We start from the raw sequence: 21,880 nt of genomic DNA, 5'->3' as shown, positions 1-21,880 counted from the left end.
AAAAAGGGAGAACCCTCAAATCAATAGAATTAGAAATGAAAAAGGAGAAGTAACAACTGACACTGCAGAAATACAAAGGATCATTGAGAGATTACTACAAGCAACTCTATGCCAATAAAATGGACAATCTGGAAGAAAGGGACAAAATATTAGAAGAGCACAACCTTCCAAGACTGAACCAGGAAGAAATAGAAAATATAAACAGACCAATCACAAGCACTGAAATTGAAACTGTGATTAAAAATCTTCCAACAAACAAAAGCCCAGGACCAGATGGCTTCACAGGCAAATTCTATCAAACATTTAGAGAAGAGCTAACACCTATTCTTCTCCAACTCTTCCAAAATATAGCAGAGGGAGGAACACTCCCAATCTCATTCTACGAGGCCACCATCACCTTAACACCAAAACCAGACAAGGATGTCACAAAGAAAGAAAACTACAGGCCAATATCACTGATGAACACAGATGCAAAAATCCTCAACAAAATACTAGCAAACAGAATCCAACAGCACATTAAAAGGATCATACACCATGATCAAGTGGGGTTTATTCCAGGAATGCAAGGATTCTTCAATATATGCAAATCAATCAACGTGATACACCATATTAACAAACTGAAGGAGAAAAACCATATGATCATCTCAATAGATGCAGAGAAAGCTTTTGACAAAATTCAACACCATTTATGATAAAAACCCTGCAGAAAGCAGGCACAGAAGGAAATTTCCTCAACATAATAAAGGCCATATATGACAAACCCACAGCCAACATCGTCCTCAATGGTGAAAAACTGAAAGCATTTCCACTGGGATCAGGAACAAGACAAGGTTGCCCACTCACACCACTCTTATTCAACATAGTTTTGGAAGTTTTAGCCACAGCAATCGGAGAAGAAAAGGAAATAAAAGGAATCCAAATCAGAAAAGAAGTAAAGCTGTCACTGTTTGCAGATGACTTGATACTATACATAGAGAATCCTAAAGATGCTACCAGAAAACTACTAGAGCTAATCAATGAATTTGGTAAAGTAGCAGGATACAAAATTAATGCACGGAAATCTCTGGCATTCCTACACACTAATGATGAAAAATCTGAACGTGAAATCAAGCAAACACTCCCACTTACCATTGCAACAAAAAGAATAAAATGTCTAGGAATAAACCTACCTAAGGAGACAAAAGACCTGTACCCAGAAAACTATAAGACACTGATGAAAGAAATTAAAGATGATACAAATAGATGGAGAGAATACCATGTTCTTGGATTGGAAGAATCAACATTGTGAAAATGAGTATACTACCCAAAGCAATCTACAGATTCAATGCAATCCCTATCAAACTACCACTGGTATTTTTCACAGAACTAGAACAAAAAATTTCACAATTTGTATGGAAACACAAAAGACCCCGAATAGCCAAAGCAATCTTGAGAACGAAAAACGGAGCTGGAGGAATCAGGCTCCCTGACTTCAGACTATACTACAAAGCTACAGTAATCAAGACAGTATGGTACTGGCACAAAAACAGAAAGATAGATCAATGGAACAGGATAGAAAGCCCAGAGATAAAACCACGCACATATGGTCACCTTATCTTCGATAAAGGAGGCAGGAATGTACAGTGGAGAAAGGACAGCCTCTTCAATAAGTGGTGCTGGGAAAACTGGACAGCTACATGTAAAAGTATGAGATTAGATCACTCCCTAACACCATACACAAAAATAAGCTCAAAATGGATTAAAGACCTAAATGTAAGGCCAGAAACTGTCAAACTATCAGAGGAAAACATAGGCAGAACACTCTATGACATAAATCACAGCAAGATCTTTTTTGACCCACGTCCTAGGGAAATGGAAATAAAAAAAGAAAAATAAACAAATGGGACCTAATGAAACTTCAAAGCTTTTGCACAGCAAAGGATACCATAAACAAGACCAAAAGACAACCCTCAGAATGGGAGAAAATATTTGCAAATGGAGCAACTGACAAAGGATTAATCTCCAAAATTATAAGCAGCTCATGCAGCTCAGTAACAAAAAAACAAACAACCCAATCCAAAAATGGGCAAAGACCTAAATAGACATTTCTCCAAAGAAGATATACGGACTGCCAACAAACACATGAAAGAATGCTCAACATCATTAATCATTAGAGAAATGCAAATCAAAACTACAATGAGATATCATCTCACACCAGTCAGAATGGCCATCATCAAAAAATCTAGAAACAATAAATGCTGGAGAGGGTGTGGAGAAAAGGGAACATTCTTGCACTGCTGGTGGGAATGTGAATTGGTTCAGCCACTATGGAGAACAGTATGGAGGTTCCTTAAAAGCTACAAATAGAACTACCATATGACCCAGCAATCCCACTACTGGGCATATACCCTGAGAAAACCATAATTCAAAAAGAGTCATGTACCAAAATGTTCATTGCAGCTCTATTTACAATAGCCCGGAGATGGAAAGAACCTAAGTGTCCGTCATCGGATGAATGGATAAAGAAGATGTGGCACATATATACAATGGAATATTACTCAGCCATAAAAAGAAACGAAATTGAGCTATTTGTAATGAAGTGGATAGACCTAGAGTCTATCGTACAGAGTGAAGTAAGTCAGAAAGAGAAAGACAAATACTGTATGCTAACACATATGTGTGGAATTTAAGAAAAAAAATGTCATGAAGAACCTAGGGGTAAGACAGGAATAAAAACACAGACCTACTAGAGAATGGACTTGAGGATATGGGGAGCGGGAAGGGTAAGCTGTGACAAAGCGAGAGAGTGGCATGGACATATATACACTACCAAACATAAGGTAGATAGCTAGTGGGAAGCAGCCGCATAGCACAGGGAGATCAGCTCGGTGCTTTGTGACCACCTGGAGGGGTGGGATAGGGAGGGTGGGAGGGAGGGAGACGCAAGGGGGAAGAGATATGGGAACATATGTATATGTATAACTGATTCACTTTGTTATGAAGCAGAAACTAATACACCATTGTAAAGCAATTATACTCCAATAAAGATGTAAAAACAAAAAGAATAAAGGGGGCTGGAATATGAGTCCCATCAGTTCAAGGAAAGCCCTGCGAGGTATTCTGGGGAACTGGAAGTTGATTTTTCCGACCTGTAGGAGGTGACTTGATGGATGCAGTGATGGGAATACTTTGAGGTGTTAGATGGTGTGGAGATGAAAGAGCGGTACAGAGGCCGGGAATCTGGTGGGCAGTGTAATATCAAAGAGAGAACCCTTGGGATAAGGTTAAAAGGCGTGCATTCTGCTCCTACCTTGCAGCTTATTTCAGCTATTTGGGTTTAAGTTTTCCCACCTGAAAAATGAGGCATTGCTACTAGACTATAATAAGTCCTGGCAGCACTAAAATGATAGTTTGGAATTCTGCTTATTGCAATTAACGTGAACTTGAGAGGGTAAACGGTAAAATCAGCAATGGTATCAACGGAATGCAAAGGAGTAAAGGTGTGGAAAATTTTCAGGAGGTTGAAATGTCAGGGTTTAATAAATAATTCTATATAAGGAGACCTAAGGCAGAGAAGAACCAAACCGATTTTGAGTTAATCCTGGAATACAATGACTTTGGTTCTTCCAAAAGAAAGAAGTAACGGGATTTGGTTTAGGAGAAACGTGTTGAGTACAGTTTAAGTAATATTGAGTAAAAATTGAAAACGGATCATTATGTGTAGGTCTGGACCAGGGCACTTACACAACCCAGAGAGTGAGTAAGTGCTTCCTGAAATTTTGCACACTAGACATTCCACTCACCTCAAAGTAGCCCCAGCTCTCATCTCAGGGAGGAAATATCGAAAGGCTGAAAAAAGGGAGGAGCAGAAAAGAAGGGACTGTGAAGTTTGCAATGGCCCTTACCTTTGACCAGTCTCCCACAGTCAGATGCGGAGGACAGTCTGTTCTGGCACAGGACTTATGAGAAGATGCCTTGGGTCCTTGACACAATTCATCTGAGAGACTCAGAAAGCTGCCATCCGTTAACAGCTGCTGACAGGTGACCCTGCGATTCTGAGTTCCCCCACCACAGGTCCTGGAACACTGAGAAGACAGAAGGAGGTGAGTCAACGGGCTTGGCCCTCTTCAACTTAGTGCAATGCAGGGCTCTTACAATCATCAGCCTGGCGGCCGTGGAGTCATCAGTCTGCCATACCTGCTGCCATTCTTCAATATGCCAGCTAGGAGGGCAATCAAACTGATTGCATGCTTGTAAGGCATGGGGCTTCTCATCTTGGCATTCCTCAGGAGGGGAGGGGGATTCCCCAGGGTGCAGGCAGTACACTTCTCGGGTCTGGATTCCAACGCCACAGGTAGCTGAGCAGGGTCCCCAAGAGCCCGTGTGCCATCTGTACCAAAAAAACAAGTGGGCAACATTAACTGTCCAATGGACTCTGTGCAACAACCAGAGCATGGACAAGTTCCTCTCTGGACTTCCAGACTCCACCCGCCACATCCAGATCCTGGAGTCACAGCACCAACATATGCAATTCAAGTCCAGAAATACAATGTTTCAAGGCAAGAAGTGTCAGAAAAGGGTTTAAAGATTTTACCTGTTTGGGAAAGTCCAGAGTACATTTCTCTCCATCCTAACCTACCACCCTACAGCAATAATAAAATCTTAGTTTTGTTTTGAATAGAGCCCCAAGGCAAGGATGAATTATATAGGTGCCAAAAGAATTTTAAATGCTTAAAAGCACACTTCAGGAAATTTTCAGGGCACCTGGATTCATTATTTGGAATATCCCTAAGAAAATTCTTTTATGTTAGGATTATAACATATATATGTGTATATATATATATATATGTATGTATGTATATGAAATGTGATTCCTTTCCAATAAGATCTTGGAAAAATCAGGTTTTCTCATGAAACATCTGTAAAAATTAAAACCCAAGGCAGGTGCTCATGATACATATTTCCAAGTTGCCTTCAAAAAAGATTCTCTCAATTCACACTCTCACCAAAAGCAAGTGAGACGGCCTGGTTTCTTACAGCCACACCAACACTGCACAATATCATTTAAAAAAGTCTCTGCCTGTCTGATGGGTAAAAAATTGTATACAATGATTATTTTAATTTGTGGATATTTAATTCTTAGTAATCATGAATTTTTAACTAGTTACTGTAAAGATACATCATAAGGAAAGAATTTTTAAATGCTTAAAATGTACATTAATAAAAAACTGCTTGCTCCAGGGTAGTTTGTAACAGCAAAAAAAAAATTAATTAATTAATTAAATTTTACAAAGTGGAAGGAGGCCATCTAAACATTTAATAATAAAGGGCAAAATAAATAATTGTCTATTCATAAAGCACCATGCTAGCAGCCATTGAAAATAAAGTAGATATACAGTTACTGACATGGAAATACATTTATGTATTTTTATTAGAAAATAGGTCGCATGCAGAAAAAGAATATGGCTAATTACACATTGAAATGTTAACAGTGATGATCTCTAAGTGATAGGATTTTTATTTTCTTTATTCTTGCTGGTATCTTTCTCCTGATTTTTCTTATAATAAACATTCATTATCAGAAAAAATAAGTTAGTTCTTTGAAAAGTATTAGTGTTTATCTAAAGGTGATTTTTCAGTTTTTCTGATTTCTAACTTTCTATAATAAACATGTTTTACTTATGTGACTAAGAGAAAAAATGAAGAACAGTATTAAAGACAAATAGGGCAAAAAGAGTAAAATCTTAATTTATGAAGGCAAGAGTTCACAATGATGATATAACAAATACGGAGACTGAATAACAAGCACAAATATGTATGAAATATGAGATGTTAGATATAAGAAAAATGGAAGGATATGTAATAAAAAAATTTTAAGCTGTGAAATACTTCTCTAAGCTCCTGGCTTATCAAAAAGGTGAATTTTAATAAGAACATAGAGAACTAAATAATACATTTGAAAATTTTGATGAAATACATGTTATTAGGCAACTACAAAAAGTTCTATTCAAGAAAGGGACTAGAGCTTGCTAATTGTGTGATTGAGTGCCTACAAATTTCTAAGAAACAAGTGAATTCCTATGTTATTTAAAATGTTCCAAAGTAAAGAAGAGGATTAAGTATTTTAATGTACATTAGGAAGCTCGGTAAAACCTGAGCACAAAATCTGACAAATGTATATAAAGAAAATATTTTTTATGTATGGCTATGTATTCTGAATTCTAAATAAAAGAGAAATATAAATCCTAAGTAAAATGGAAGCAAGTCAATCAAAGGATTAAAATAATACACAGTACACGCTATGGACTGAATGTTTGTATCCCTCCCCAAATTCATATGTTGAATCCCTAACCTCCAATGTGATAGTGTTTGGAAATTAGGCCTTTAGGTCGAAATTAGGGTTAGAAGAGGCCATAAGGGTGGGGCCTTCCTGATGGGACTAGTGCCCTTGTAAGAAGATAAACCAGAGAGCTCGCTCTCTCTGTCTCTCTCTCTTTCTGCCATAAAAGGACACAGCGAGAAGGCAGCTGTCAGCAAGCTGGGAATAGAGCTGTCATCAAACACGGTACCCTGCTGGCACCTTGATCTTAAAAGTTCTAGCCTCCAGAACTGTGAGAAAATAAACTTTTGTTGTTTAAGCCATCTAGTCTATCACATTTCTGACCACAGTGGAACTATATTAGATAATCCCCCAAATATTTAGAAATTATGCAATAACCTTTTAAATTACTCATGGGTCAAAGAAGAAATCACAATGAAAATTAGTATTTTTAAATGCATGTTAAAAAACATGAAATGTCAAAATCTGTGGGATGCAGCTAAAGCCATGATTAGAAGAAAATCAATATCTTAAATGTACATATTAAAATGCAAGAAAGGCTGAAAACAATAATCTATTTCAAGAAGTTAAAAAAACAGTATATTAGACCAAAAAAAGTAAGGGAGAGGAAACAAAAAAAGAGATGAGTACAGAAATGAGTGAACTAGAAAACAAAAGTTGGCTGTTCAAAAGACAAATAAAATTGATAAATTTATGGTGAGAAGAACAAAAATAGAGACAGCATAAACATAAGGAATTTAAGGGGAATCTCAGAGGCATTAAAAATAATAAAAGTATAATAGGTGTAAAATGAAAAACATTATGTCAAACAATAAATAAATTTAAATAAATTTAAAAATTGAATTTTTTTAACTTTAGAATTAAAATATTCAATTAACATGCAAAAAGGCAAATGAATATATAAACCAGCATTTATATTCCTTTAGCACTTACCCTTAAATTATAGCATATATCACTATAAATGTTGATAACAAAGTCTAGAGTTTCTTGTTATCTCTACTCCTTTTCTTGATCAAGATGAAAGGGCTTCTTGAACTATTCTCATCTGTTACTGTTGTCTAGAATTCTGTTTCTCCTGACTTATTTTAATCATTCCTGTTTTGTTTTTTTTTCCACGGGTTTGGTTGAGTTCATTATATTTTTTTATTCTGCTTTCTCCTCTGCTATCTTTTATCCTTAGAGTTACCCTTGGAAATTTAAAGGGCCTATTTAACATCTCTAGAGTTAATCAAAATTATTTCCATCTTCACAAATAGTACAAGGGGCTTAAATCACTTTAACTCCACAATCAACATTTGACCCAGTTTTACAATCAACCCAGTTTTTGTTGTCCAATATCTATTTCAAATCCACATTCAGATATTATTATTGACTTGCACAGTCAGTGATTCTTTTTTAGATAGCTGTCTTTACAATGTACTTTGGTCAGTATTCATTCTTATATCTCAGACCGTCCCTCTAGGATCAGTTTTCTGCTTAATAAACACATTCTTTTAAAATTATCTTTAGTGAAAGTTTGCTGCTAGTAAAGTCTCCTGGTTTTGCTCACCTAAAATTTCTAACATAATAGTAGTTAACATTTATCGATCACTTACCATGGGTCAAGCTCTTTTTAGAGTACTTTACATGTATTAACACATTTAATCCTCAGATCACCTATAAGGCCACGGTTTGCTGACCCCATTACAATCTGAAAATACCCTTGTTTCATCTTTGAAATATTGTTCACTAAGTATGTGATTCCAGGCTGACAGTTATTTCCTCTGAACCATCTGAAGATAATATTCCATTATTACTAATGAGAAGAATACTGTCAGTTTTTGCTGTTCCTCTTATACATCTCTTCTCTCTGATTGCTTCTGAGATATTTTGTTTGTCTTTGGAGTTCCGAGGCTTCCCAACCATGTGTCTAGGTGTTTATCTCTTTTTTATTTTTCCTGCTTGGGATCTGTTGTAACTCCAGATTCTCAGGATTCATATTTTTCATTAACTGCTGCTCCGTGGCATGTGGGATCTTCCCGGACCAGGGCACGAACCCACGTCCCCTGCATTGGCAGGCGGACTCTCAACCACTGCGCCACCAGGGAAGCCCCTCTCTGTGCTTTTTTCCAGGTAATTTCTTCAGATCTCTCTTCTACTTCACCTGTTTGCCCCATTCCGTAACTTTTAAATGTCAGTGATTTTATATTTAACCTCTAGATATTCTATTGGGTTGAACCATATGAATTTGCCAATATTTGACCATTTTTAACCAATGAAATTTAAGTTTTATATGGTTCAACCTAATATTTGGTTCTTTAAAAAAACTGTCCAAGTATTTTTGATAGGTTGTTCCTAGCTTAGGTTTTCATTTCCAGTTTTATACCTTTAACTATTTTAAACAAACATTTTATATTCTGTATCTGATAATTCCAACTATCTGATGCTCTGTGTATCTGATTCCCCACTGATTCTCCCATGTTGTTTATTCCTGAGTATTTTGATTTTTGATTATGAGGTCATTCCTATTAGGTCTTGGTGGGAATTTTAAGTTCTAGGTGGAAGTTACATCATTCCTCTACAAAGAATTTGCATTACGTCTGTCAAAACCAATGTGAATTAATTTTTCAGATCACATAGTCAGATAAATATAACCCCCCACCTCCTGCATATAGGGCTGTTGGTAGCTGTCCCCAGGGAGGTACTAACTTTTATACTGGGTTACCACTCTAGATTCATGCCTCAGCTTCGTTTTGGCTACTGAGGATTTCCCCTACTTTCTTACAAGCTTAATTCTACATTTCAAGTTATTTTTAAAAATTTTACCTAGTATTTTAGGAGCTTTAACAAAAGGGCATTCAGGATTTCTAGTCCATCACAAGGCTAAAAATGGACGCCCACATTCATATACTTGAAAGTTTAGCAAGTTTAGCTCTAGGATGATCATGACTTTCCCTGAGTTCTCTAAATATGTTATTCCTTTGTTTTCTGGAAACTCCACTTGTTAATACGTTCTTGGGGTTAATATGTCTTTCATGTCTTATAGCTTTTAAGAATTTCTTGTCATCCTTGATTTTCTGCAGTCTCACTTGCCCTATCAAAGTGGGGATTTGTTTTCACTTTTTTCTCTTGATACCAGAAGTATTTTTTCCTGAGTTTTAGTCAACAGTTTAATATCTTGCTTCTCTGCCATTATTTCCCTATTTCTGCACTTCCTTCTCTTTTCCCCAAATCATCAACCTTCTGTGGTTTGATTCATTTGACACCCTCAGCACTATCTTCAAGTCACCAACTCTTTCAATTGTCTACAGCTTATTCTTTGATTTCATTGACTGTTTTTCATTTCTAGGTTTTCTAATGCTTTCTTTATAATACACATCTATTCTTACCACATTCCTGCCTATTTCTATTTCAAAATTTCTAGTTCTTTACATAGATATTATTTATTAGTTATTTCTCCAAAAATCCCAATAATACTTAGTTTAAAGTATTTTCAGATTGTTCTTATATTTTAATTTCTTCTGGAGTGAATTCATCTTTCAACTATTGAATCTGTGGGCTATCTTCGTAAGTATTAGATTTTTTTACATGCTTTGGAACTTCATTTTGCAGCCTCAACTGGAAGAGGGTATTCTCTCCCTCCACCTCCTTCAATCCTTTTCTCTGTCTCTTAACCCTTCCTGTCTCAGTTTTGTTTGCCTCCATCTAGCCCTCCAGGGTCTCCAGTCTAGAACGAGGTCTTATATGGACAACGTAGCACAGAAGCACTATAAGGACACTGACATCCAACCACCAAGCCAACAGGTAATCTGGGGCGGTATCTGGTCCCGGGCCTCTATCTGTGTTTGTCCTTCCTCTCCACAAGTGAGCAGCCTCAGGTAAACAATGGCTTCAGGCTGTGATTAGCAGCAGCTTTTTTTCTTTTTTTTCACAAAGAAGCAAAGAACATGGGTCCGTTCCCACGAATTAAAAGGAAGATGTTAAGTCCCTGCTAGCCATAGGACTGGATATAATTGGAAGTACATAAGTTAACCTATTAATTAGCCTATTAATATCTAAATTTCCAGGAGCTTTAGAGGTGAGGGAAATCACCAGTAGTAGATATATAGGTCATACTTTGAAGACAATCAGACTACATGGCTAAATAATTAGAAGGCTTTTGTTACACTATTAAAACAACTCAGCTTAACTATGTAAGTTATTTGAAGTTACTTCAGGATGATCAGTCTTTCGAGAAAGTATGTAACTAGAAGAATCAATTAGTGCCATAAGGAAGCAGAAGTGGAACCATTTTTATTCAAGAAATGGATAACAATTTCTTATTAACAGACAGTGAACTAAACACAGAATTTTTTTTTTAATTCAAGAACTGGGTAACAAGTCGGTACAGAAACACATTACTCTTGCCTCCTGTTTCCCTACTTCCCTGTCTAGCTGTGTTGAATCCTGTCATAGAAGAAGGCTCTTCTCGGACTAGTGGGACCATTAAGTAACCCCACATGTCTCTATGAACCGCTGGCTCTCTCTTGGAAAAAGCAAACTCCATAAATAGCAGACACTCAGCAGTTATAGGATAGACCAAGGGGAGTAACCCCATAAAAGCAAATAAATATATAACACCCCACCTTGGAGAGTTCAGGCTAATACATCAAATACATTTGCCTTTGGGTAAATAAAGAACTACTGACTGTCCAATCCAATCTCACTGGTAAGTTTCACCCTGCGGTAATATTTTACTGCTATTGCCCTTGGAGTCAGTAAATATTTGTATGTAAATATTGTGCAACACCCTGTTCCTGTTATTCCTACACCACTGGTTTCTAGAACCTAAAACATTTTTGTAAGATGACCTTTATTTTGGCATCAACCCTTTGTCTCTGCTGGTTTTTTTCCAATATGACTCTCAACCTTCAAAAAGTTTATTAAATTTGCAACTTCAAAATGAGGAATACGATTTCTCTTCACATGAAAGCAGACCCTTAATTTTGTAAAGTGGCCAAGATATATTGTGTGTTGCCCTAGTCCTAGCTTGAAAGCTCTGTGAGCAAGATGCTGAAGAAGATCCTGTGTAGGATCTCTCGCCGAGCCTGAGGGAAGGAAGCGATCCTGCACGTGGGCTGGTGCGTGAATAAACCAGCGTGCTTCCATCAGCAGCCTTGAGGAACAGTTTCTAGACTTGTCAAATCTTGCCCTGATTGGTAAGCCAAGGAAGGACAGCTCTGCAACACAAACTCAACCCTGCCTTGGCCTCCTGGGCAGGTCAAGCAAAGGCTGTTATTCTTAGAGCTAAAACAAACCCTGAGCATTTCAAACAACTCTTGAGTAGGTATGAGGATAATTGCAAAAACACTAGGCAGAGTCCTAGAGATGTGAGTGAAAAATGCAACCTGAAAGCATGACTCAACAATGAGAGACTAGAGCTGAAAGGGACCTTGGTGATCATAAAGTCTGACCCCTTTCGCCAACATTCAGATTGAGAAACTAGGCCCAGAGAGCTAAGGGACATGTCTAAAATGCCTTGATGGAGGTAGAACTAGGGCTCTATCCCCTTCCCCTGACCCATTCCCTCTTCTCTCTGGACTATTAAGACATACCCCTACCAAGTATCTAAGGTTAGGGTCCATTTCACATTGTTGGACTTCATTATACCAGTGAGAAGTGAGCCACTGCTTACTTTTATGGGAGAGTATTAGTTTATTTCCTGGAGGAGGGCTCCAGGCAGAGGGCACGGTATGTGCAAAGGCCCAGAAGCCATGAATGACCATGAACATGGGTCATAGTGAATAATTTAGTGTGGCTGCTGGGCAAGTTCCTCAGCGTTAGCACGTGTGTGTGTGTGTGTGTGTGTGTGTGTGTGCGTAGCGTGTGATGAGGTGAGAGTGGTCATGACAGGAAATGTGGTTCAAGAACCTAAAACCAGGGTAACAAAGACTTTATTTGCTGTTATGGGTTGAACTCTTTTCTTCAAAAAGCTGTTGAAGTCCTAACTGCTAGTGCCTAGAAATGTGACTTTATTTGGAATTAGGGTCTTTACAGATGATCAAGTTAGGATGAGGTCATTAGATATTGGGCCCTGATCCAATATGAGTAGTGACCTTATAAAAGGGAAATTTCGATGCAGAGACATACAGAGGGAAGGGGATATGAAAACACATGGGGAATGCCATCCACAAGCTAAGGAACGCTCAAGCTACCAGAAGTTAGGAGAGAGGCACAGAACAGGTTTTCCCTCACAGCCCTCTGAAGGAACCAACCCTGCCAAAACACCTTGTTTATGGACTTCTAGTCTCCAGATTGGTGAGACAATAAACTTCTATTGTTTTAGCCACTTAGTTTGTGGTACTTTGTTATGGCAGCCCAAGGAAACAAATACCTATGCCAAAGTAAAGAATGTGGATTTTCCACAGGTAAAGGGAAGTCATTGAAGGGTTTTTTGTGGAAGTTCACACGGACATTCTACAATTTAGAAGGATCTTTCATAGTCACATGTGTGCATATGGATCAGGGAAACATTAGAAGCAGGAGTTATTTAGGAACTAAGAAACCGTTCCGTCAAAACATCTGAATCAAGGCAGTTAGGAATGGATAGGACCTGGGAATTATCATACTAAGACAAATATCAAATGATACCACTTATATGTGGAATCTAAAATATGGTACAAATCAACATATCTATGAAACAAAAACAGACTCACAGACATAGAGAACAGACTTGTGGTTGCCAAGAGGGAGGGGTTTGGGGAGGGAAGTATTGGGAGCTTGGGATTAGCAGATGCAAACTATTATATATAGGATGGATAAACAACAAGGTCCTACTGTACAGCACAGGGGACTATATTCAATATCCTGTGATAAACCATAATAAAAAAATATGAAAAAGAATATATATATATATATATATATATACGTACAACTGAGTCACTTTGCTGTACAGAAGAAATTAACACAACATTGTAAATTAACTATACTTCAATAAAATTTAAAAACAAAACAAAAACACCTCTGCAGAACCCTGGAGCACAGAGGGGCATGATTTGGGAAGCAGTATTTTTGAAGGATGCTCTGAGCATTTCTGGAACAGACAGCAGAGGCACAATGATATTCATGACTACAAATGTAAAGGCAGAGTCAACATCTTGATGAAGAATATTTGCGGCACTATATAAACAGTAAAAAGGAAATGACAAGCTAAGGAAAAACTATTGCAGATTCACATGGAAGCAGGCTTTAAATGGGGGATACTCAAGTGGAATTGTGGCAGGTTGGGTACCTCATTTAAGGACATTTATTAAAAATTTGTAATTGATCTCATCATCTCTGTCACTATGCTCCCCATTTCAGGGTTTGAGCAGTCTTTTAAAAATGTGACTTTATCATCTCATTGTTTAAAGCCTCCAATGGCTCCCCACTGATTCTCTGGGTCACATCTAAATGCCTACCATGGCCCTGCCGTGTCTGATCTCATCTCAGGATACGCTGACTTCCTTTCTGTCCAGTTTCCTGACCACACCAACTTCTTCCTTTCCTCGGGGTCTTTGCACATGCTGTTCCTTCTGCCTAGAACACGCCTTCCTCTACACTGCCCCTGGCCAACTTCTACTCCTCTTTCACATCTCAACTCACATAGAACTTCCTCAGAAAGGCCTCCTCTGACCACCTGCACCCAACCCTCAGCCCCCACCAATCTATATTAGGTCCTCATGTTACTCTTGTTCCTGAGACCTTTTCTGTTTCTTTATAGCATTTATTATAATTTAAGTAATATACTTATTTATGTTTCTGTTTGCTTAACTCTTCCTTCTACCCCATTTCAAGACTCAAGTTTAAGGAACCAGTTTACAAAATCACACAGAGCGTGATTCCAATTTCGTGGGAAAATATGTTGAGATATTAAACTATGTTTTTCACCTCCTGTATTTCCCCTTGTCTCTTACCCCAGTTCACATGGGTAGTCTCCATCTTACAGGGCCTCAGAGGAGGGATGGGGCAGGGGAGGAAAACAGAAACTCCAGCTTTTCCAAAAATATCTGAATCATTGGTTCCAATATTAGAATAAGAAAGAACTGAGAAACGTAAGGTAAGTAATTTGGATTACTAAGGTTTTTAATACTTAACGTGAGTGCAATTTCCCTAAAGATGAAAGGGAGCAGGCTTCAAGATGGCGGAAGACTAAGACGCAGAGATCACCTTCCTCCCCACAAATATATCAGAAATACATCTACACGTGGAACAACTCCTACCAAACACCTACTGAACACTGGCAGAAGACCTCAGACCTCCCAAAAGGCAAGAAACCCCCCACGCACCTGGGTAGGGCAAAAGAAAAAAGAATAAACAGAGACAAAAGAATAGGGACAGGACCTGCATCTCGGGGAGGGAGCTGTGAAGGAGGAAAGGTTTCCACACACTAGGAAGCCCCTTCACGGGCGGACACTGTGGGTGGCAGAGGGGGGAAACTTCGGAGCCACGGAGGACAGCGCAGCAACAGGGATGCGGAGGGCAAAGCGGAGAGATTCCCGCACAGAGGATGGGTGCCGACCGGCACTCACCAGCCCGAGAGGCTTGTCTGCTCAGCCGCCGGGACGGGCCGGGCTGGGAGCTGAGGCTCGGGCTTTGGAGGTCAGATCCCAGGGAGAGGACTGGGGTTGGTGGCGTGAACACAGCCTGAAGGGGGCTAGTGCACCACAGCTAGTCGGGAGGGAGTCCAGGAAAAGGTCTGGAACTGCCAAAGAGGCAAGGCACTTTTTCTTGCCTCTTTGTTTCCTGGTGCTCGAGGAGACAGAATTAAGAGCGCCGCTTAAAGGAGCTACAGAGACGGGCGTGATCCGCGGCTATCAACGCGGACCCCAGAGACGGGCATGAGATGCTATGGCTACTGCTGCCACCACCAAGAAGCCTGTGTGCGAGCACAGGTCACTCTCCACACCTCCCCTCCCGGGAGCCTGTGCTGCCCGCCACTGCCAGGGTCCCATAATCCAGGGACAACTTCCCTGGGAGAACGCACGGCGCGCCTCAGGCTGGTGCAACGTCACGCCGGCCCCTTCCGCCGCAGGCCCGCCCCGCACTCCGTACCCCTCCCTCCCTCTGGCCTGAGCGAGCCAGAGCCCCCGAATCAGCGGCTCCTTTAACCCCGTCCTGTCTGGGCGAAGAACAGATGCCCTCAGGCGATCTACATGCAAAGGCGGGTCCAAATCCAAAGCTGAACCCCGGGAGCTGTGCAAACAAAGAAGAGAAAGGGAAATCTCTCCCAGCAGCCTCAGGAGCAGCAGATTAAATCTCCACAATCAACTTGATGTACCCTGCATCTGTGGAATACCTGAATAGACAACGAATCATCCCAAATTGAGGAGGTGGACTTTGGGAGCAATGATATATATTTTTTTCCCCTTTTTCTCTTTTTGTGAGTGTGTATGTGTATGCTTCTGTGTGTGATTTTGTCTGTATAGCTTTGCTTTTACCATTTGTCCCAGGGTTCTATCTGTCTGGGTTTTTTTTTGTTTGTTTCCTTTTTGTTTTCTCTTTTAGTATAGTTTTTAGTGCTTGTTATCATTGGAGGATTTGTTTTTTGGTACGGTTGCTCTCTTCTTCCTTTCTTTTTATTACTTTTTAAATTTTTAAAAATAACTATTTTTTATTTTAATAACTTTATTTTATTTCATTTTATTTTATTTTTATCTCTTCCTTCCTCCCTTTCTCTCCTTCTCTCTTTCTCTCTTTCTTTCTCCCTTTTATTCTTAGCCATGTGGATGACAGGCTCTTGGTGCTCCAGCCAGGCATCAGGGCTGTGCCTCTGAGGTGGGAGAGCCAACTTCAGGACATTGGTCTACCAGAGACCTCCCAGCTCCACATAATACCAACAACGAAAATCTCCTAGAGATCTCCATCTCAGCGCCAAGACCCAGCTCCACTCAACGACCAGAAAGCTACAGTGCTGGACACCCTATGCGAAACAACTGGCAAGACAGGAACACAAGCCCACCCATTAGCAGACGGGCTGCCTAAAATCGTAATAAAGTCACAGACACCCCAAAACACACCACCAGACGTGGACCTGCCCACCAGAAAGACAAGATCCAGCCTCATCCACCAGAACACAGGCACTAGTCCCCTCCACCAGGAAGCCTACACCACCCACTGAACCAACCTTAGCCACTGGGGACAGACACTAAAAACAACAGGAACTACGAACTTGCAGCCTGCAAAAAGGAGACCCCAAACACAGTAAGATAAACAAAATGAGAAGACAGAGAAACATACAGCAGATGAAGGAGCAAGGTAAAAACCCATCAGACCTAAAAACTGAAGAGGAAATAGGCAGTCTACCTAAAAAAGAATTCAGAATAACAATAGTGAAGGTGATCTAAAATCTTGGAAATAGAATGGAGAAACTACAAGAAACGCTTAACAAGGACTTAGAAGAACTGAAGAGCAAACAAACAATGAAAACCAACACAATAAATGAAATTAAAAATTCTCTAGAAGGGATCAATAGCAGAATAACTGAGGCAGAAGAATGGATAAGTGCCCTGGAGGATAAAATAGTGGAAAAAACTAATGCAGAGCAGAATAAAGAAAAAAGAATGAAAAGAATTGAGGACAGTCTCAGAGACCTCTGGGACAACATTAAATTCACCAACATTTGAATTATAGGGGTCCCAGAAGAAGAAGAGAAAAAGAAAGGGACTGAGAAAATATTTGAAGAGATGATAGTTGAAAACTTCCCTAATATGGGAAAGGAAATAGGTAATCAAGTCCAGGAAGCGCAGAGAGTCCCAAATAGGATAAATCCAAGGAGAAACACACCGAGACACATATTAATCAAACTATCAAAAATTAACTACAAAGAAAAAATATTAAAAGCAGCAAGGGAAAAACAGCAAATAATATACAATGGACTCCCCATAAGGTTAACAGCAGATCTTTCAGCAGAAACTCTGCAAGCCAGAAGGGACTGGCAGGACATATTTAATGTGATGAAAGGGAAAAACCTACAACTAAGATTACTCTACCCAGCAAGGATCTCATTCAGATTTGACAGAGAAATTAAAACCTTTACAGACAAGCAAAAGCTAAGAGAATTCAGCACCACCAAATCAGCTTTATAACAAATGCTAAAGGAAATTCTCTAGGCAGGAAGGAGGAATGGATACAAAAAAAAGACCCATATATATGTTGTCTACAAGAGACCCACTTCAGACCTAGGGAAACATACAGACTGAAAGTGAGGGGATGAAAAAGGATATTCTGTGCAAATCAAAAGAAAGAAATCAAAAAAAAGCTGGAATAGCAGTTCTCATATCAGACAAAATAGACTTTAAAACAAAGACTATTACAAGAGACAAAGAAGGACACTACATAATGATCAAGTGATCAATCCATGAAGAAGATATAACAATTGTAAATATTTATGCACCCAACATAGGAGCACCTCAATACATAAGGGAAATACTAAGAGCCATAAATGGGGAAATCCACAGTAACACAATCATAGTAGGGGACTTTAATACTCCACTCTCACCAATAGACAGATCATCCAAAATGAAAATAAAAAAGGAAACACAAGCTTTAAATGATACATTAAACAAGATGGATTTAATTGATATTTATAGGACATTCCATCCAAAAACAACAGAATACACTTTCTTCTCAAATGCTCATGGAACATTCTCCAGGATACATCATATCTTGGGTCACAAATCAAGCCGTGGTAAATTTAAGAAAATTGAAATAGTATCAAGTATCTTTTCTGACCACAATGCTATGAGACTAGATGTCAATTACAGTAAAAAAAAATCTGTAAAAAATACAAACACATGGAGGCTAAAAAATACACTACTTCATAATCAAGAGATCACTGAAGAAATCAAAGAGGAAATCAAAAAATACCTAGAAACAAATGACAATGAAAACACGATGACCCAAAACCTGTGGGATGCAGCAAAAGCAGTTCTAAGAGGGAAGTTTATAGCAACACAATCCTACCTTAAAATACAAGAAACATCTCAAATAAACTAACTTTACACCTAACACAATTAGAGAAAGAAGAACCAAAAAAATCCCAAGTTAGCAGAAGGAAATAAATCATAAAGATCAGATCAGAAATAAATGAAAAAGAAATGAAGGAAACGATAGCAAAGATCAATAAAACTAAAAGCTGGTTCTTTGAAAAGATAAACAAAATTAATAAACCATTAGCCAGACTCATCAAGAAAAAAAGGGAGAAGACTCAAACCAATAGAATTAGAAATGAAAAAGGAGAAGTAACAACTGACACTGCAGAAATACAAAGTATCATGAGAGATTACTACAAGCAACTATATGCCAATAAAATGGACAGCCCGGAAAGATGGACAAATTCTTAGAAATGCACAACCTTCTAAGACTAAACCAGGAAGAAAGAGAAAATATGAACAGACCAATCACAAGCACTGAAATTGAAACTGTGATTAAAAATCTTCCAACAGACAAAAGCCCAGGACCAGATGGCTTCACAGGCAAATTCTAGCAAACATTTAGAGAAGAGCTAACACCTATCCTTCTCAACCTCTTCAAAAATATAGCAGAGGGAGGAACACTCCCAATCTCATTCTACTAGGCCACCATCACCCTGATACCAAAACCAGACAAAGATGTCACAAAGAAAGAAAACTACAGGCCAATATCACTGATGAACATAGATGCAAAAATCCTCAACAGAATACTAACAAACAGAAACCAACAGCATATTAAACGTATCATACACCATGATCAAGTGGGGTTTATCCCACGAATGCAAGGATTCTTCAATATATGCAAATCAATCAATGTGATACACCATATTAACAAATTGAAGGAGAAAAACCATATGATCATCTCAGTAGATGCAGAGAAAGCTTTCGACAAAATTCAACACCCATTTATGATAAAAACCCTCCAGAAAGTAGGCATAGAGGGAACTTACCTCAACAGAATAAAGGGCACATATGACAAACCCACAGCCGACAACGTCCTCAATGGTGAAAAACTGAAAGCATTTACACTAAGATCAGGAACGAGACAAGGTTGCCCACTCTCACCACTCTTATTCAACATAGTTTTGGAAGTTTTAGCCACAGCAATCAGAGAAGAAAAAGAAATAAAAGGAATCCAAACTGGAAAAGAAGAAGTAAAGCTGTCACTGTTTGCAGATGACATGATACTATACATAGAGAATCCTAAATAAGCTACCAGAAAACTACTAGAGCCAATCAATGAATTTGGTAAAGTAGCAGGAAACAAAATTAATGCAAAGAAATCTTCTGCATTCCTATATACTAATGATGAAAAATCTGAAAGTGAAATCAAGAAAACTCTCCCATTTACCATTGCAACAAAAAGAATAAAATACCTACGAATAAACCTACCTAAGGAGACAAAAGACCTGTATGCAGAAAATTATAAGAAACTGATGAAAGAAATTAAAGATGATATAAATAGATATAACATGTTCTTGGATTGGAAGAATCAACATGGTGAAAATGACGCTAATACCCAAAGCAATCTACAGATTCAATGCATCCCTGTCAAACTACCACTGGCATTTTTCACAGAACTAGAACAAAAAATATCACAATTTGTATGGAAACACAAAAGACCCCGAAGAGCCAAAGCAATCTTGAGAAAGAAAAACGGAGCTGGAGAAATCAGGCTCCCTGACTACAGACAATACTACAAAGCTACAATGATCCAGACAGTATGGTACTGGCACAAAAACAGAAATATAGATTAATGGAACAGGATAGAAAGCCCAGAAATAAACCCACACATATATGGTCACCTTATTTTTGATAAAGGAGGGAAGAATATACAATGGAGAAAAGACAGCCTCTTCAGTAAGTGGTGCTGGGAAAACTGGACAGCTACATGGAAAAGAATGAAATTAGAACACTCCCTAACACCATACACAAAAATAAACTCAAAATGGATTAAAGGGCTTCCCTGGTGGCGCAGTGGTTGAGAGTCCGCCTGCCGATGCAGGGGTCACGGGTTCGTGCCCCGGTCTGGGAAGATCCCACATGCTGTGGAGCGGCTGCGCCCGTGAGCCACGGCCGCTGAGTCTGCGCGTCTGGAGCCTGGGCTCCGCAACAGGAGAGGCCACAGCAGTGAGAGGCCCGCGTACCATGAAAAAAAAAAATGGATTAAAGTCCTAAATGTAAGGCCAGACACTATCAAACTCTTAAAGGAAAACATAGGCAGAACACTTTATCACACAAATCACAGCAAGATCCTTTTTGACCCACCTCTTAGAGAAATGGAAATAAAAACAAACAAAAAAAAATGGGACGTAATGAAACTTCAAAGCTTTTGCACAGCAAAGGAAACCATAAACAAGACGAGAAGACAACCCTCAGAATGGGAGAAAATATTTGCAAATGAAGCAACTGACAAAGGATTAATCTCCAAAATTTACAAGCAGCTCATGCAGCTCAATATCAAAAAAACAAACAACCCAATCCAAAAATGGGCAGAAGACCTAAATAGACATTTCTCCAAAGCAGATATACAGATTGCCAACAAACACATGAAAGAATGCTCAACATCATTAATCATTAGAGAAATGCAAATCAAAACTACAATGAGGTATCATCGCACACTGGTCAGAATGGCCATCGTCACAACATCTACAAACAATAAATGCTGGAGAGGGTGTGGAGAAAAGGGAACCCTCTTGCACTGTTGGTGGGAATGTAAATTGGTACAGCCACTATGGAGAACAATATGGAGGTTTCTTAAATAACTAAAAATAGAACTACCATACCACCCAGCAATCCCACTACTGGGCATATACCCTGAGAAAATCATAATTCAAAAAGAGTCATGTACCACAATGTTCACTGCAGCTCTATTTACAACAGCCAGGACACGGAAGCAACCTAAGTGTCCATCGACAGATGAACAGATAAAGAAGATGTGGCACATATATACAATGGAATATTACTCATCCATAAAAAGAAACGAAACTGAGTTATTTGTAGTGAGGTGGATGGACCTAGAGTCTGTCATACAGAGTGAAGTAAGTCGGAAAGAGAAAAATACCATATGCTAACAAATATATATGGAATCTAAAATAAATAAATAAATAAAAGGTCATGAAGAACCTAGGGACAAGATGGGAATAAAGACGCAGACCTACTAGAGAATGGGCTTGAGGACACAGGGAGGGGGAAGGGTAAACTGGGACGAAGTGAGAGAGAGGCATGGACATATATACACTACCAAATGTAAAATACATAGCTAGTGGGGAGCAGCCGCATAGCACAGGGAGATCAGCTCGGTGCTTTGTGACCACCTAGAGGGGTGGGATAGGGAGGGTGGGAGGGAGGGAGACCCAAGAGGGAAGTGATATGGAGATATATGTGTAACTGATTCCCTTTGTTATAAAGCGAAACTAAGACACCATTGTAAAACAATTATACTCCAATAAAGGTGTTACCAAAAAAAAAAAAAAAAAGATGAAAAGGTCGTTCCAATTGGATATAGCCTCAGCACCACCTCCCATATACTTGATGTTCTTGGACAGCTCCGGACAGACTTGACAAAGTGGGTATCCTGATGCCCAGCTAG

The 21,880-nt window shown here is 39.0% G+C and overlaps 1 protein-coding gene across 1 annotated transcript in view; it reads right to left on the bottom strand.

The window, feature by feature from the left end:
* ADAMTSL3 (ADAMTS like 3) overlaps positions 1 to 21,880 on the bottom strand; it is a 366,545-nt gene that overhangs the window by 86,521 nt on the left and 258,144 nt on the right. The window contains exons 18-19 of the mRNA XM_067698448.1: positions 4,177 to 4,369; positions 3,885 to 4,064 (exon numbers count right to left, since the gene is read on the bottom strand). Coding sequence (XP_067554549.1) covers positions 3,885 to 4,064; positions 4,177 to 4,369 — 373 coding nt within the window. The remainder of the gene's footprint in view (positions 1 to 3,884; positions 4,065 to 4,176; positions 4,370 to 21,880) is intronic.

Source organism: Pseudorca crassidens, chromosome 1, assembly GCF_039906515.1.
Source record: "Pseudorca crassidens isolate mPseCra1 chromosome 1, mPseCra1.hap1, whole genome shotgun sequence".
Classification (NCBI taxonomy): domain Eukaryota; kingdom Metazoa; phylum Chordata; class Mammalia; order Artiodactyla; family Delphinidae; genus Pseudorca; species Pseudorca crassidens.
The sequence above is the reverse complement of the archived record's forward strand: the minus strand, read 5'-3'. Positions and strand labels throughout refer to the sequence as shown.